Source organism: Panthera uncia, assembly GCF_023721935.1.
Source record: "Panthera uncia isolate 11264 chromosome B3 unlocalized genomic scaffold, Puncia_PCG_1.0 HiC_scaffold_1, whole genome shotgun sequence".
NCBI classification, from domain to species: domain Eukaryota; kingdom Metazoa; phylum Chordata; class Mammalia; order Carnivora; family Felidae; genus Panthera; species Panthera uncia.
In genome coordinates this window covers 33,364,711-33,382,287 of record NW_026057582.1, presented here as the reverse complement: position 1 = coordinate 33,382,287, position 17,577 = coordinate 33,364,711, and the positions used below count along the sequence as shown (strand labels likewise).

Sequence of the window (17,577 nt, the reverse complement as noted above, 5' to 3'; positions counted from 1 at the left end):
TGGGAAAAAAAAAAAAAAGCTACAGAAAACCAGGAAGTTTGGTTACTTGAAAATAAAGATGCTAAAAATAAATTAATGTAAATGCTTTTGAAACAATTCATGGTATAAAGGTTTAAAGAAGAGTCAACAGAAAAGTATTTTTATATGATAAATACTCTATATGGAAATCCACATAGCAAGAAAACTGGAGTACTTAATTTACTTGTCACATTACTTAGCAGTCCCTAACAAATGATCTCTTTCATTCTCTAGCCTGCCAACAACATTTGCAACTTTGGATATTGATGGTGTAAGAAAAATAATCTTTGCACTACCAGGTAAGAATAATTGAAACAGTTTCTTCTGCTTTTCCTATAAAAATGATCAAAATCATTTTGAAACCCAGGTGACCAGTTCCTTATCAGAGCACTCCATTTGGAATCTGAAAGACCTGGGCTTAAGACCCAGCTTTACTTACTGTATGACCTTGGGCAAATCACTTAAACTTTTTAAAGCTGTTTCTTCATCTATACAATGGGCTAAAGCCTACTTTGTCTGATTGGTGTAAAAGTCAAATTAGATAGTATCTTTCAAATTATATCCCAAACCCTAAAATGGTAGCCAAGTGTTAACTGTCACTAGATCTGGGGTATCTGGGGTACCTGCTTTTCCTTATAAAAAATTGGTCTAAGTTAGCAGTCTAATCACCTCCCATAGCTAGAAGTATTGTGTTTATAAGTCCAAAGGGCCTTGAATCACCCATGAAAGTAAATGGTAAACAAACAAAAAAAAAAATACAAAACTGGCTTTTGTTCTTGCCAGGTTTGGACTGGGATGGGGCAGGCAACATGGAATGAGGGGTTTCTCAGCCAAACCCCAGGCATCATCAGTCTGACCATATCACTGTCCCCATCCTCGCTCCCATGTGAACAGAAACTCACATGTTCAGACAGTAGAAAAAGCGAAGTGGTTCCGTTTATAAAGACTTTCAGAGTCAGTTTTTTATTGATTTTTGGCTTGCAGTTAAAGCCATGCTTTTAAAGTCATTACCAATCTTGATAAATTCTAAAGCAGTTTAGAGGTTTTGTGTATCTACTTGTTATTTTTTCCAGCTTTTAAAATTATCCTCTGATCTGTAGCAGCGTCCTATTCTCTATGTTTTCGGACAGATTCCTTCAGAAAATAACCTGCTTATTCCTTTCAGATGCACAAATCTGGTGACTTTGGGATACTTATCTGCTTTTGATAGTAAATAAATCTCAAAATAGAGTATAAGGAAAGGAAGACAGGCAGAAAATTTTGAAAAGCATTTTTTGGAGTTTTGAATTTTGAAAGCATTTCTAAAGCTCCTATCTATAAGCATAAAAGATTAGGTTTATATCCTACAGGAAATGTTAAGAGAGAAGACTGGTAAGTAAAGTAGTCCTCAAATGTATCTGTAGTAAAAACTCCTTAGGGCCTTTAAGGTATGTATGCTCAGATCCTCTGGAAAAATGTGATTCTCTTCCTAGCTTCATTTTGCCTAGAAAAGACTGTTACTTTGTCTACAGAAGACAGGACTTGCCCTATAGACAAAGAATTATACTGGGAGCCTACTTTGCCTTTACTTATGAACTATTGTTCATCTGCCAAAGAAGTTATAATTAAATAACCTATTTTCAAATTGCTACTTTCATTTGAAATTTTCTCTGCCCAGCCTCAGTGAACCAAAAGAGGGCAGCAACAACCCAGATGTTCAGATTGTGGAATCAGTAAAGTGGTTCCTTTTAAAAGGATTTTAAAATTCATGATTGTATTTCTGCTTTTCTGAAGGCTGCACATTTAAAACTGTTACTAATCTTGATAACTTTGTTTGTTTGTTTGTTTGTTTGTTTTGAAGAGAGAGAGAGACAGCATGAGCAGGAGAGAAGGAGGAGTAGAGAGAGAGGGAGACACAGAATCTGAAACAGGCTCCAGGCTACAAGCTGTCAGCACAGTGCCCAGTGTGGCTCAAACTCACAAACTGTGAGATATTGACCTGAACCAAAGTTGAACATTTAACCAACTGAGCCACCAGGAGCTCCTAATCTTGATAACTTTTAAAGCAGTTTAAAAGATTGATGTATCTACTTGCCATTTTTTTTAACTTTTTAAAATTACTGTAATAACATATGTTCACTATAAAAACATTAGAAAATACAGGTAAGCGTTAAGAAATGTTATTGGTAATCCCTTCCCCCTACACACAAAATAACCACTATTTGCAATTGTTTGCGATCCATTTTCAATTAGAGTAATTTTATAAAGCAGCAGCATTACAAGAATGCCGTCATCGTTGCTGAACAATAGCTTTTTGCTTTTTTCTTTTTTTTCGCTTTCCCAGAAACATGTTCATCTGTGTATTTTGAGACAGGTGAAAAGCAATTAATTCTCATTAAGAGTCTGCTGTGCTGTTGGGCAAGACAACTCATTTTTCTATTGAAATTATTATTACTACTCATTACTTTTTACAGCTTAAAAAAATCTCTTCTTAACTACTTTTGTGGGTAGAAGAAAATTAAAGGTATGGTTTTAGCTAATAATAGGCTAAACCATTGCCTTTTACTTTGATGATGCAATTAGCAGCACAAGCCAGGCCAAGGGAAACTAAAAATCTAATAGTCGATCCCAAGCCCTCCGCATACATATACATGCTCGATACCACTGGATTAATGTATTAGTAAAATTGGAATTTTAGACCCAGGAGGGATACTGAGAGGCATGTAATCCAAACCTTTCATTTTGGGAAGAGTAAAATTAGATTCAGAAAGGTTTGGAACTCACTCGGGCCGCTCAGTTTATTTAGTTAACAGTACCACACAAGAAACGAAATCTGTGATTCTCAGCACAGTCATTTTTTTCATTGCCCACCTTTCTTTCCTTCGAAGGGCATGACCCACCCAGATTTCTTCTTGGAGAGGTACAACTGAATTCTTCAAGTTTTGTTTATAGTTTTAAAAGAACTTGGTATTTCTATTAGTCTGCCCAGACTGCCATAACAGACTATCACAGACCAAATGGCTTAAACAACAGAAATTTATTTTCTCACAGTTCTGGAGACTGGAAGTCTAAGATCAAGATGCCAGCAAGGCTGGTTTCTGTTGAGTCTTTCTTCCTGGCTTGCAGATGGCCAACTTCTCACTGTGTCCTCACATGCCTTTTTTTCTGTGTACATGTGCTCCTGGTGTTTCTCCCTCTTTTTATACGGACACCAGTCTTGTTGGATTAGGACCTCATCCTTATGACCTCATTTAACTTTGATTACCTCTTTAAAGGCCCTATTATCTATAAATACAGTCATATTGGGTGTTAAGACTTCAACATATGAATTTGCAAGGGACACAATTCAGCCTATAACAGTATTCCTCTTCAAGTCCTTCGCAGCTTAAATTGTTTAGTTTTATTTTTTTAATTTAAAGAGATTTCTGGGTAGAGGGGGGTTATGGATACATTTCTTTGTGCTTAACGTATTTTCTAAATGTTTTTGTACGGAGCATGTATTACTGTGGCAATTTTAAAATATTTTAAAAATAGCAGGTACAATCTGCTTTAAAAGTTACAAAGATTAGTAATGACTTTCAATGTATAGTTCCCAGGAAATTGGAAATAAAAACTGTGTTAAACAGTTTCTGGGAATCAGAAGTTTCTGTATTTCACTGGTAGACAAATGTTTATACCTTCTGTGGTATTTGGTTGACTGTAGCTCTATTCTGGCATCCTTCAGGATTTAAGGTGATTTAGAAGATTAGGAGTTAGTGGTTAGTCACTTCACTCTTTATGATGCCTGAAGGTATAGACAATCGTAATTTTTTGGCAAATTTTTATACGTGTACTATAAATAACTGCTTGGTTGACTTTCAGGGAATCCTGTGTCAGCCGTGGTCACCTGCAACCTCTTTGTTGTGCCTGCACTGAGAAAGATGCAGGGCATCTTGGATCCTCGGCCAACCATCATCAAAGCCAGGGTAATGTTTTCTAAATGACAAGGAACCAAAACTGAAGCCTAATAACAATTAAGGATATGATTTTCCAACTGCCCAAAATAAACATCCAGAATTTTGTAGTCGTTGTGAGGGAAAATGTAGTTATATTCTCCCCATCATGACAGAAATGGAGGGGAAAGGGTCCCATTTATTCCCAGCCCACATTATTCCACAACTTCTAAAGTAAATAATTTTTTCTGGCAGAATCCGTATGGAAGTGGATATGTAATGATAAAATGGCAAATAGAATGAGACTGGCACTACCCTAAAATAAACCTATATGGAAGGAGGGACAAGAATTCCCTTTCAGCTGTGTAAAGTCACACAGCCAACTATTTATCTGCTCACTTTTTCCGCAACCTCTCTGATAAATTTTAAACAATTTGGAAAAAGACAGTCAAAGGACTAGAAGGAGACTAGCGAGTTAAAATAAAACGTTGACCACATTTTTAGGAAAAGGACAACTAAGGCTGAGAAATTATACTTGGTTAAAAGGCCACTTAGAAATTAGAGTCCCCTTCTCCACCAACACTAACTTCAGTTTGATTTACTACTACTCAACTAATTATGTAACACAATTTCTATATAACTAATAATTAATTCTCTTGGCAATGTGACCTACAGTATCAAACCATTGCTTTTTTTAAAACCTTGATTAAGATACAATTGACATACAAAAAATTACATATATATAACATACATATTTTGACGAGACAACATACGCATATGCCCATATCATCACCACAGTCAAGGTACTAACATATTTATCACCTCCATAAACTTTCTGTGTTCTTTTGTGGTTTTATTTGTTTGATTTGTGGTATGAACATTTAACATGAGAACTATCCTCTTAACATATTTTAAAGTGAAGAACACCATGTTGTCAACTATAGGTACTGTGTAGTACAACAGATCTCTAGAACTTACTCACCTTGTATAAGAGAAAATTTATACCCATTGAAAATCAATTCCCCATGGCCCACTCCCCTCAGCCTCTGACAATCACCATTCTATTCTCTGCTTCTATGACTATTTTTTTTTATAAAGAGCTTTTTTTTTTTAAGTTTATTTATTTATTTATTTATTTATTTATTTATTTATTTTGAGAGAGAGAGAGAGCACATGAGTGGAAGAGCAGCAGAAAGAGGGAGAGAATCCCGACCAGGCTCCACACTGTCAGCGCAGAGCCCAATGTGGGGCTCCATCCCACTAACCGTGAAATCATGACCTAGGTGAAATCAAGAGTCAGATGCTTAACTGACTGAGCCATGCAGGTGCCCCTGTGACTGACTATAATACCTCAAATAAGTGGAATCACTCAGTATTTATCCTTCTGTGACTGGTTTATTTCACTTAGCATAATGTACTCTAGGTTTATCATATTGCCACAAATGGTAGGAATATCTTTCTTTTTTAAAACTAAATAATATTTCATTGTATTAATATAGCACATTCTCCTTCTCCATTCATCTATCAATAAACATTTGAGTTGTTTACATATCTTGGCTATTACGAATAATGTTACAGTAAACATGAGAGTGCAGATGTCTCTGAAATCCTGATTTCAGTTCTTTAGGATATATACCCAGAAGTAGAACTGCTCAATCATATGTTCTATTTTCAACTTGGGGGGGGACCTCACACTGTCTTCCACAGTGGCTGAACCATTCTACATTCCTACCAACATTATATCCAGATTCCAGTTTCTCCACATTGTCGCCAATACTTATCTTTTGTGTTGTTGTTGTTGTTGTTGTTTTAATAGCTATCCTAACAGTTGTGAGATGGTATGTCATTGTGGTTTTGATATGCATTTACGTATCTTCTTTAGAGAACTGTCTATTCAAGTCCTTTGCCCATTTTTAAATCAGGTTATTTGTCTTTTTGCTATTGACTGGTAAGAGACTCTTATGTATTTTGAATATTAACCCTTTATTATATAGATGGTTTGAAACATTTTCTCCCTTTTCATAAGTTGCCTTTCCATAGTGTTGTTTCCTTTGCTGTGCAGAAGCTTTTTAGTTTGATATATACTGGATATGTATTTTTTATACATAAAATACTGGATATGTATTTTTTATTTTGACAATTATGGATAATTGTCTATTTTTTATTTTGTGGCTTGTGCTTTTGGTGTCGAATACAAGAAATCATTGCCAAGACCAATATCAAAGAGCTTCTCCTGTATGTTTTCTTGTATTTTTACTGTTTTGGGTTTTAAATATAAGTCCTTTATCCATTTTGAGTTAATGTTTGTGTATTGTGTAAAAAAGGAGTCCAAACTTAATCTTCTGCATATATATATCCATTTTTCCAATACTTAAACTGTTATTTTTTGAGAGCTTTGAAATAAATTCCAATATGACAGAATGTTATGATTAGTTGACAGGAAGAACACAAGGCATAGAGGAGGAAGAAGGAATATTTATAAAATATTATTGTGAGAATATATTGGATAAAACATTAAGGAAACCTAAGCTTCAGGTATTCTTTCTTTTTAATTTTTTTAATGTTTATTTTTTATTTTTGAGAATGAGAGAGAGAGACAGAGTGCAAGCAGAGGAGGGGCAGAGAGGGAGACACAGAATCCGAAGCAGGCTCCAGGCTCCAGGCTCCAAGCTATCAGCACAGAGCCTGACATGGGGCTTGAACTCACAGACTGAGAGATCATGACCTGAGCCAAAGCTAGATGCTTAAACCAAATGAGCCACCCAGGTGTCCCTAAACTTCAAATATTCTTAACATTGACCTTTTAAATATTGAGATTTTGTAGGCCAGCATATGAAGAGATATCCTCCTTTTCCTAAAATTTTAGTAAAAGGTCAACTATATATTCTGAAAACAGATTATCGGGGGATTTTCCAATAATCATGGTGGTGGTCTTATTTTAAATTTAATGGAAAAAGAAGAAAAACAGCCATCAGTAAACAAAAAGTATTCTGATCAAATCAGAAGGTCAGAGTCATAAAGCTTAGACATCTAAACCAATAATATGAATTTGCTCACCATTTTCATATTTGCTAAATTTAGAAAATAAGAAAAATCTGCATTGTTATAAGAGAGAAAAAGAGGATTTCTCTTTGACTTTGCAAAGTTCTTATGAATCCTTTCATTTATTTCTCATCTTAACATTCATTATCTCTTCTCTAAAACTGACATTGTGGCAGCTATCCTTTCTGACAACAGTGATGAGCTAGAGCTCTACAATCACACTGATGCATGGTACATTGTTCACACTGCTGCTCACTCCTGTCAACTCATGGAATTGAGAATTAGTCTAAGAATCAGTCAAACTCCCTTCTCCCACAGAGCAGTGTCACTGGGACTGTCAGATGGGTCATCAGTGTCCTTGGCTGTTTACTTCTTTTGGTTTTAACTCCTAAAATCACCCCCACACCTTTCCTGACATAACTGTCACTTTTAGAACATAACTTTATTCACTTCCTTGAAACATGGTAAAGCCTCTTGTCTGTGTTTTCTGACCATCCAATATGCAGCTTACAGACACCACTTATTACTGTTCTCCAAAATGGCCACCAAAATCACAGCCTCTCCCAATCCTTACTGCTTTCAGAAAGCGAGGTAGTTATTAAATGCTGGTGTCGGTAACTCGTAGTGCTGGTTCTGATATAGCTGTCCTGTGGTTAGGGCAATGCTGCATTATTTTGAAAGGTCAACAGAAAAAATGTCATCCTTTTGTATCAGTGCATTCTGACATCAATTTAGAACACTTGCACTATAACCTGGGTCAGTTATGGTTGAAGTTGAAATATTTCTGGCTTTCAGTAGGCAATTAAAAACGTAATCTTAATTCACTGAATTATTAACCTAATGCTTCTACAAACAGATATCCTTTTGTGTTTCCTTAACACATTCCCTTAATATCCCATCAAAGTGCCCTCTACTGCCCCTTGTTCTCAACTCGTTTCTCTAGAAATATACCTTACACAACTCCTATTAGTATTAACAGCCCATCTCAGGCAATGATTAAGAGAAGGGAAAGGGAAAATATTTTCATCTCCCATGGGATTAGGCCAGCATGTGCTGGGAGGGTATGGACATGTTGAACTCTACTGGGTTATTCCAATTTTCCCATCTTATCTCTTCTCTTGAGCATTATTGTCTTCCTGCTATGAGAACTTCATGAATGCTTTCTGGCTGATGTCATAAACAGTAAAATACAAAGCATTTTAACAAAATGTTTATTTTGTTGGAAAATTACTAAGGTGTTTGCAGCTGTAGAGAGAAATATGATTACTTATTGTGACAAGATCAGTCATTGATCATTAAAAATGTTATTGGATGCCTGTTATATCATAATATTATGTCCTATAGATTAAAAATGGATATGGAAAATTATAGGACTTTCCATGATTTATAAGAGATGTAAATCAGTTTTAACGTATTAGGAAATGAAAAATATATAAATGAAAATATAATTTATAAAAATTTTGGAAAAGTTAATTTGAAACTGATCCATAGCAGCATGTGCAAGCATTTTAAAGTTACATGATAAATTTTAGATAAATGATTTACAGGGTAAATAAACTCAAGGATCTCTGTGGTAGACTAATGAAATCAGCACCTCATAACTTTTATAGCACTTACCAAAAAAGTTAACGTAAAGCTGCCTGAACCACTCTTTGGAAGCTTTGACCAGATTGGAGCAAAGTCCAGGCCCCCAGCATCAACCAGGGCTTTGAGCATGTTATCTTAGGCCCCCGCCCAAGTAGAATCCCCTTTGGTCATCTGTTTTCTCACAAATTCTTTTCTCCAATCTGTACAGTCCTGCATCCCAACCTATTCCCTTGAACCTTCCGGAGCTTTCACTTTTTCCTCATTCAGGTCTTTGGCAAGTGGCTCATAGTCTACCTCTCTAGCTCACCTCTTACCATCAATTGCTTTATTTCTACAATTCTAAATATCTTTATTTCTACTTCAGCAAGTCACATATACATCCTTTTCCAATACCCTAAAGTACTTCATCTCAAAATCACCAACTCTGGTGTACAATTTAGGAACAAGGGCAAGTTACTATCAGTCTTTGTAAAAAGGGTATAAACACTCCTTTCACCCCTACCCTTAAGTCCTTAAGCCACACTGGCTTTGTCACTTTCCTCATCCAACCTAAGTCCTGTGGTGTACCACATCAACTTTTTTTTTTCTCTTCCTTCCATGATAGCCCACTCTAAAAATCCACAAACTTGGATCAACCCTTCCTTCTTTATCTTTCACTTTTATTCCTAGGCCACAACTAGAGAAGAGTCTACAGCTGTTCACATTAGCACTTCTAATTTACAAACCTCAGCAGGGGCCCAAATTCCCTTCATGATCCTTTTATATCCTATGGATCAGCTTCTTCCATTCCTTACAGCAGCCTTCCAAATCTTCACCATTCTCCTAAAGCTGCTTCCACCATCCATATCCTTTGACTTTTGTAACCAAATAAGCCTGGCTTTGAATGATGGCTCCAACATTTACTAGATTATAATCCTTGACATATTTAATGGTTTCCTTTCTTCTAATCTTGCTTCCTCTTAAACCCCTGTTCTAACTCTAATCATGTAAGCATCTCCAACTAAAATGCTTCCATGCTTCACATGATCCCAGGGTTAAATCCAAACTGCTCATGTGAACATAGGAGGCCCTTCACCCCACGGCCTTTTTCCCTCTCCAGCTTCATCTGTTTCTCATCCTGAACTCTCACCATAGTAGGCTATTTACTGCTTCCAAAATGGACATGAGATCCCCTGCCTATGCCTGTGATTATTCCCCTTCCTAGAAGGTTCTTCCCTAACCACCACCATCTCCTTTCTCAGTTTTCAAGACTTCTTAGTCATAAGACTCAGAAATCACATCCCTGTGAAGCCTTTCTTGGTGTCCCTAAGAAGGGTTGACTACTTAGCTTCTTTGTGCCATTTTAATACCTTGTTGACAGCTCTGGAAATAACGTTATTGCACTGGATTTGCAAATAATTATTTACCCTGAGAAATTTTTTAGGTCACTTCTCTATAAGATGGACAGGACAAAGAGGAAGAACAAAATATTCTCACCTTCTCTTTATTAATAATTTTTTTTTTAGGTTTAAGTTCATTTAGGTTCACTGCAAAATTAAATGGAGAGTACATAGAGTTCCCATATACCCACTGTCCTCACACATGTACAACCTCTCCTGCTATTGACATCTACACCAAAGTGGTACATTTGTTACAACTGATGAACCAACTGACACATCATTATCACCCAAGGTTATCAAGGATTCACTCTTAGTGTTGTATATTCATTGGGTCTTGACAAATGTATAATTTCATGTATCTACCATTGTCCTTTCATACAGAGTAGTTTCTGTGCTCTCCCTATTCATCCCTCCCTCTGTGCTATAATCTTGATCTTTTTACTATCTCCATAGTTTTATCTTTTCCAGAATCATGCAGCCTTTTGAGATTAACTCCTTTCACTTAGTAATAGGCATATAAGTTTCCTCCTTGTCTGGTGTACCACCATTTATTTGTCAATCCACCTACTGAAGGACACCTTGATTATTTACAGATTTTGGCAATTATGGATAAAGCTGATACAGACATCTATGTGCAGGTTTTTGTATGGACATAAATTTTCCCTTTACTTGGGTAAATAGCAAGGAGCACGATTGCTGAACTGTATGCTAAGAGTATGTTTAATTTTGGTAAGAAACTGCCAAACCATCTTCCAAAGTTGCTGTACCATTTTGCATTCCCACCAATAGTGATTAAGAGTTCCCATTCCTCCACATTCTCACCAGGATTTGGTGTGGCCAGAGTTTTGCATTTTGACCTTTGGTAGGTGTGTAATGATATTTCATTGTTTTGGTTTGCACTTCCCTAATGACATATGATGTTGAATATCTTTCAATGTTTACTGGCCATCTGTATATCTTCTTTGATGAGATATCTGTTCAGGCCTTTTGCCCATTTTTTAATCGAGTTGTTTGTTAATGACTTTTAAGAATTTTTTGTATAATTTGGAAAGCAGACATCCATCAGATGTCTTTTACAAATATTTTTTCCCAGTTTGTGGCTTATTTCCTCATTCTTTTGACCTTTTTTTTCCTCTAATTTTCTCCCTTAGACATTTACATGTAGAACATATATGATACTATACCACATAATACAGTTTTACCTCTTTTTTAATGTTTATTTATTTATTTAGAGAGAGAGACCACATGCACACAAGCAAAGGGAAGGAGCAGAGAGAGAAGGAGAGAGAGACTCCCAAGCAGGTTCCATGGTGTCAGTGCAGAGCCCAACACAGGGCTCGATCCCACAAACTGAGATCATGACCTGAGCTGAAGTCAAGAGTGGGACACTTAACCTACTGAGCCACCCAGGTGCCCCCAGTTTTATCTCTTGGGTGACTACTGCATGTCAGAAAAATATTTGAAAAGAAACAGAGGAAATAGTCTTAGTCCATAGCCCACTCTAGTTTTGAAGAATAGAAGTCCTCAAAGGTGAAACATCAGGAGTGTCTTGGGAGCCCAGTCAGTTAAGCATCTGACTCTTGATTTCGGCTCAGATCATGATCTCATGGATCATGGGATCAAGCCCCGCATTGTGTTCTGCACTGACAGCACAGAGTCTGCTTGGGATTCTCTGTCTCTATCTTGTTCTCTCTGCACCTCTCCCATTCATGCTCGCTCTCTCTCTCTCTCCTTCAAAATAAATAAATAAACAAACATTTTTTTTTTTTTAAAAGTGAAGCATCAACTTTTTCACCCCCAAAAAATGTGTTTTGTGTTTCCTCATGGTACATCATTCATGTAAGCACTGACACTCATAGTAAATAAGTCATTTCTTAAGCTATGTGATATAATATGCCAGAACTATAATATCAGTACAGCTAAATATATTCGTTAATAAAGTATTCTGCATTTTCATAAAATACCATAAAAATCTAGTCGGTTTCATCTCAGCAAAAGGAACAGCTGTTTGTAAGGCTACAAAAAAAATTGTATTCACCTCAATTTGATGCAATTGATTCTTGTTCTTTAAATTAACATAAATTTCTTCCTTTAAAACAAACAACCCCATTTTGTAGATAAACAAACAAGTATAGAAAAGCAAAATAATTTCCTAACATAGCATGCCAGTTAATGGTACACCTGGGAGTAGAAGGCAGAGGTCAGATATCACCCCATTCTAGTATTTGTTCTCTCGTACTATCATGAGCCAATCAGTGCCTTTGCCAGGTGAAAACCTGCTCAGACACCTAACAAATAACCCAGCCACGGGAATAGTCTTGTAGTTTAATTCTGGAGAACCCCCATACACAGATTGAAAGAGAGAGACACATTTTTGCCCTCAGCTAAGCACATAATAATTCAGGAATAATGGCAAGTTACCCCTCAGTAGATATGAAATAGAGTATAAACATAAGCAATATCAACTGAAAGAGTTTAGTATGATTTAGCCAAGGAAAAACACTTCAGCATTGAATTTTATTCTGGATTCCAAAGGAAAAACAGAGATTGTCAGAGTGAATAATTAGAACGTTTAAAAAACAGAGTAACCAGAATAGATTGGTGATAGATTTACCTGAATCAAAATTTCTAGGATATTCTTTTTTATTATTATTAAATATAATTTATTGTCAAATTGATTTCCTTATAACACCCAGTGCTCATCCCAACAGGTGCCCTCCTCAATGCCCATCACCCACTTTCCCCTCTCCCCTGGCTCCCCATCAACCCTTAGTTTGTTCTCAGTATTTAAGAGTCTCTTAGAGTTTGCCTCCCTACCTCTCTGTAACTTTATTTTTTTTCCCCTTCCCCTCCCCCCATGGTCTTCTGTTAAGTTTCTCAGGATCCACATATGAGTGAAAACATATGGTATCTGTCTTTCTCTGCCTGACTTATTTCACTTAGCATAATACCCTCCAGTTCCATCCACATTGCTGCAAATGGCATGATTTCATTCTTTCTCATTGCCAAATAGTATTCCATTGTATATATAAACCACATCTTCTTTATCCATTCGTCAGTTGATGGACATTTAGACTCTTTCCATAATTTAGCTATTGTTGAAAGGCTGCTACCTTTTGGGATGAGCACTGGGTGTTGTATGGAAACCAATTTGACAGTAAATTTCATATATTAAAAAATAAAAAATAAAAAAAAAAGAAAGTGCTGCTATAAACATCAGGGTACAAGTGCCCCTATGCATCAGCACTCCTGTATCCCTTGGGGAAATTCCTAGCAGTGCTATTTCTGGGTCATAGGGTAGATCAATTTTTAATTTTTTGAGGAACCTCCACACTGTTTTCCAGAGCAGCTGTACTAGTTTGCATTCCCACCAACAGTGCAGGAGGGTCCCTGTTTCTCCACATCCTCGCAAGCTTCTAGAATCTCCTGATTTGTTCATTTTAGCCCCTCTGACCGGCGTGAGGTGGTATCTCAGTGTGGTTTTGATTTGTATTTCCCTGATGAGGAGTGACGTTGAGCATCTTTTCATGTGTCTGTTGGCCATCTGGATGTCTTCTTTGGGAAAGTGTCTATTCATGTCTTCTGCCCATTTCTTCACTGGATTATTTGTTTTTCAGGTGTGGAGTTTGGTGAGTTCTTTATAGATTTTAGATATTAGCCCTTTATCTGATATGTCATTTGAAAATATCTTTTCCCATTCCGTTGGTTGCCTTTTAGTTTTGTTGATTATTTCCTTTACAGTGCAGAAGCTTTTTATCTTGATGAGGTCCCAATAGTTCATTTTTGCTTTTAATTCCCTTGCCTTTGGAGATGTGTTGAGTAAGAAATTGCTGTGGCTGAGGTCAAAGAGGTTTTTTCCTGCTTTCTCCTCTAGGGTTTTGATGGTTTCCTGTGATCACATACTGGGTCACAAAACAGCCCACAATAAATATAAAAGAATTGAGATCATACCATGCACACTTCCAGATCACAATGCTATGAAACTTGAAATCAACCACAGGAAAAAGTCTGGAAAACCTCCAAAAGCATGGAGGTTAAAGAACATCCTACTAAAGAATGAATGGGTCCACCAGCCAATTAGAAAAGAAATTAAAAAATATATGGAAACAAATGAAAATGAAAATACAAAAATTTCTAGGATATTCAAGCTGTAATTGAATCATTTGATCTAAGCAATACCTGTTCTAGTTGAATAAAAGGTTTCTCTTCCATTTTAAGGTAGAGTAACTTCAATGATTATTGTGCTAATGGAAAATGTTAATTCTCATACACTGGAACAAGTCTTATATTCACCAAAATTGAACTAATCTTTGATAGGCTATCGTCCATAATTATACACTATGTAAACTTGTTCAAGGAGTACTCTCTTAGGTACCTACTACCAAGACATTATCACTTTGATTTATCAGATTTCAGGATGAATTTAATGAAATAGATTTTTTTAATGGCTCTAGGTTAAAGGTTGATTAGTCATTCTACATTGCATGTGTAAACTGAAGTTGCTATATTAGAAAGGTTTTCATCCTTAATGGAAAGATATGAAAGATGCCATTCCATAATTCTTTTATTACCAGTGATGTGGCTAAACAAAAATGGTATAACTTTTAGTAGAGACTACTTTTATTTGCCTGAAAGAGATTGTATGGTCAGTATTGGGACATGGGGAATATTCAGGAGTAAAAGAAAGTATCCCTTTTATGTTAAAGATAAGTCTATGAATTGGTAGCTGAAGAGTGCGTCAGTAAATATTTATTAGATGGACAGACGGGTGGATGGATGGACGGATGGATGGATGGATGGATGGACATACATATAAATAGATATTGAGCTTGTTTCTTTAGGTCTATTTCTTTTATTTTCAGTGTTAAAATATCTGCTTTGATTTCTCAATTCATAGGTCAGAGGTACCTGTGCTATCAACCCATAAAATTAGACTTCAAAAATAGACCTTCTCTTTTTCATCTGCCCTTTTCCCCACTGTGAATACCAACTTCTTAGTCTTCTCTTTTCACTGGAACAACCCAACTTCTGGACTTCTGTATTAAGAACATAAGGTGGTAGAGGTGGGAACAGCAGAACGCCAAGATATTTTCCATGTCTACTTTATTCTTTGCACAATTTCCACCACCCTGTAGTTTTAAGGGATGATCAGGTGATCAAGTTTGTTTTCATTTACTCTATATTCTATAGCTATCATGTGATGTAAAACTGGATCCTCGCCCAGAATACCATCGCTGTATATTGACTTGGCATCACCAAGAACCACTGCCTTGGGCACAGAGCACAGGTTAGTCATTCACACCTGTGGGTATGTCTATCCATGTATCCCATTAAAACACAAAATTTATGCATAACGCCCTCCTTGGGTACACCTAATTTAGTAATTCTTGTACATTTTCCTTTTTGAAAGATTAGATGAGTTAAATTATTCCCTAATGGTATAGCATAAGAAGAAAATAAGAGTAAAAACAAAATTTTACTTATTCCATGGAGCCATATTTTCTAGATAAACACAAATTTAGAATTATGGAAGATTTTTGTCTATTTGTTCAACCTCTAAATTCTGAGCACAACTTTGGTTGTACTATGACTATGCTACTCTGAAATGTGAGATTAAAGTTCAATTATAATGTGATTCTCTGTAGCCTCTACTATACCTTAAATATTGGTAAATTTTAAGCACTGAGAAATCAATATTGATAACTCAAGTATTCTATAGTTACCACCTCTAGACTTTAAACTTTTATCCCCAAGTATTCTAGTCATAGTTATATAACTTCTGATGTGTCTCCAGAAAACTGTATTACCCTCTAAACAAAGGTCCTATCAAGTGCAAACATCAGTTAACAGAGGGAATAAGTACATAGGCAGTGTCTCCCCCAGACTTACATTCAAATTGGCCACCAACTAGTTAGTAGGACTGTAGGCAAATTACCTAACCTCTTTTGAGTCTTGTGCAAATTAAATAAGATAGTTAAGTAAAATGCCCACCACACTGTCTGGTACTTAATAAATACTAAAAAAAAGTGGTAGCCACTGCTATTATTATCTTGTTTTAAATAAGTTTTAAAAGCCTCTCTTTTCAGACACACATAACATTTTTTAGCCTGAACTGAGAAATTCTATGGCGTTTTGCATAATGCTATAAAATCCTATTTTATTCTTTTTAGGCAATAATTTCTACTGTTTATTTTTAGAGTTTAGTGAGAAGGTAGTAGGATACAGTAGCAAGGCCACCTGGAAAAGGGACTGGGAAGTCCGATCTTCTCTCTTCCTCTTGAAGACCTGTGTTTCTGTTCGTGGGTGTTTATTTTGAAAAGAACCGCAAGGGCTCCAAATGTACACAGTGTGCTGCTTATGCTGCTGTAATGAGATATTTCTTTCTAGGTAATCAGATGAGCAGCCGTCTGATGAGCATGCGCAGCGCCAATGGCTTGTTGATGCTACCTCCAAAGACAGAGCAGTACGTGGAACTCCACAAGGGCGAGGTGGTGGATGTCATGGTCATTGGACGGCTATGATGGTCCCAGAGGGAGAAAGCTTTGATGCATGTCCACATATCATTGACTGTATCCTGTAATATGCAACGGCACAGCTAGTTTTTCTGATCTGGATAAAAGTTGATCTGTATAGTCAACATCTTGAACTATATTTCAAAAGAATTTAAATACCTTTTAAAGAAAAAACACCTAAAAATAAATCTTAACAGACAACTCTATTCTGATTATATCAAAGCAAATTTTTTCTTTCTTGCAAATTGCTTTGTGTGTTCAATGCTAGGTCTGATAGCGATAGCTTTTAGTAGACAGCAGTAGGTGCCTGCAGAACTTGTGTTTTTCTCATCTTTAAAATACAACTAATTATGCTCTTAATCAAGGCTGTCTGCTTATTTATACTAGCGTAGGCAACACTTGGATTTCCCTTCTTAGTATGCTTCATAACCGCTTTTCAGAAAGCTTTTGCTTGTTCTTTATCATGTATCGTGTTTATGTGCACAGTGCCAACAGAAGAGTGACCGGGTGGAGGCCCAGCCCTGCTGCAGGGAGCACCCTCACCTGCAGAGCGCCCGGGAGGCGCCTCACCCCGGTAGCCTCGTGGCACAGTACTCTGGGGCGGTAACTGGATACCTTTATTTGAATAAACAAACTGGGGGAAAAATGCTTCCTTAAGTGCTGACAGCCTTTTTAACCAATACATTTAAAATTGTACAGAACAAAAAATAAAATCAAAGACTGATCTTGTACAGATATTAGTGTTACCAGCATTCATGTGGAAATCAAGAGCAAAGAAAAAATAATGTTAAACAACTCTGTACCATAACATTTTCTGTAATGATACTGAAACTTAATGAATAAAAAAAATCCTTGATCATTATTTAAAAATCTATTGTGTTGGCGTGTTATTAAAAAACAGAAGATTGTCATGCCATTCTGATGGGATTCTGCTTGGATAAAAGGAATAGTTAAGATAATGTGGCAAGGGTAAGTGGTGTAAAGGTGATTGAAATGTAGTATAATATATTCTGGGGAGCCTGGGTGGCTCGGTCGGTTAAACATCTGACTTCAGCTCAGGTCATGATCTCACGGTTCGTGGGTTTGCGCCCCACCTCAGGCTCTGTGCTGACAGCTTTGAGGCTGGAG

General features: G+C 36.5%; 1 protein-coding gene across 2 annotated transcripts in view; it reads left to right on the top strand.

The window, feature by feature from the left end:
• The window catches only part of GPHN (gephyrin), a 625,620-nt gene extending 608,301 nt beyond the window's left edge, over positions 1-17,319 (top strand). For both annotated transcript variants that reach the window (XM_049611430.1, XM_049611431.1), the window contains 4 exons: positions 253-317; positions 3,859-3,962; positions 15,128-15,224; positions 16,325-17,319. In XM_049611430.1, the coding sequence (XP_049467387.1) occupies positions 253-317; positions 3,859-3,962; positions 15,128-15,224; positions 16,325-16,458 (400 nt within the window). In that variant the 3' untranslated portion in view covers positions 16,459-17,319. The remainder of the gene's footprint in view (positions 1-252; positions 318-3,858; positions 3,963-15,127; positions 15,225-16,324) is intronic.
• Positions 17,320-17,577: the final 258 nt, after the last annotated feature.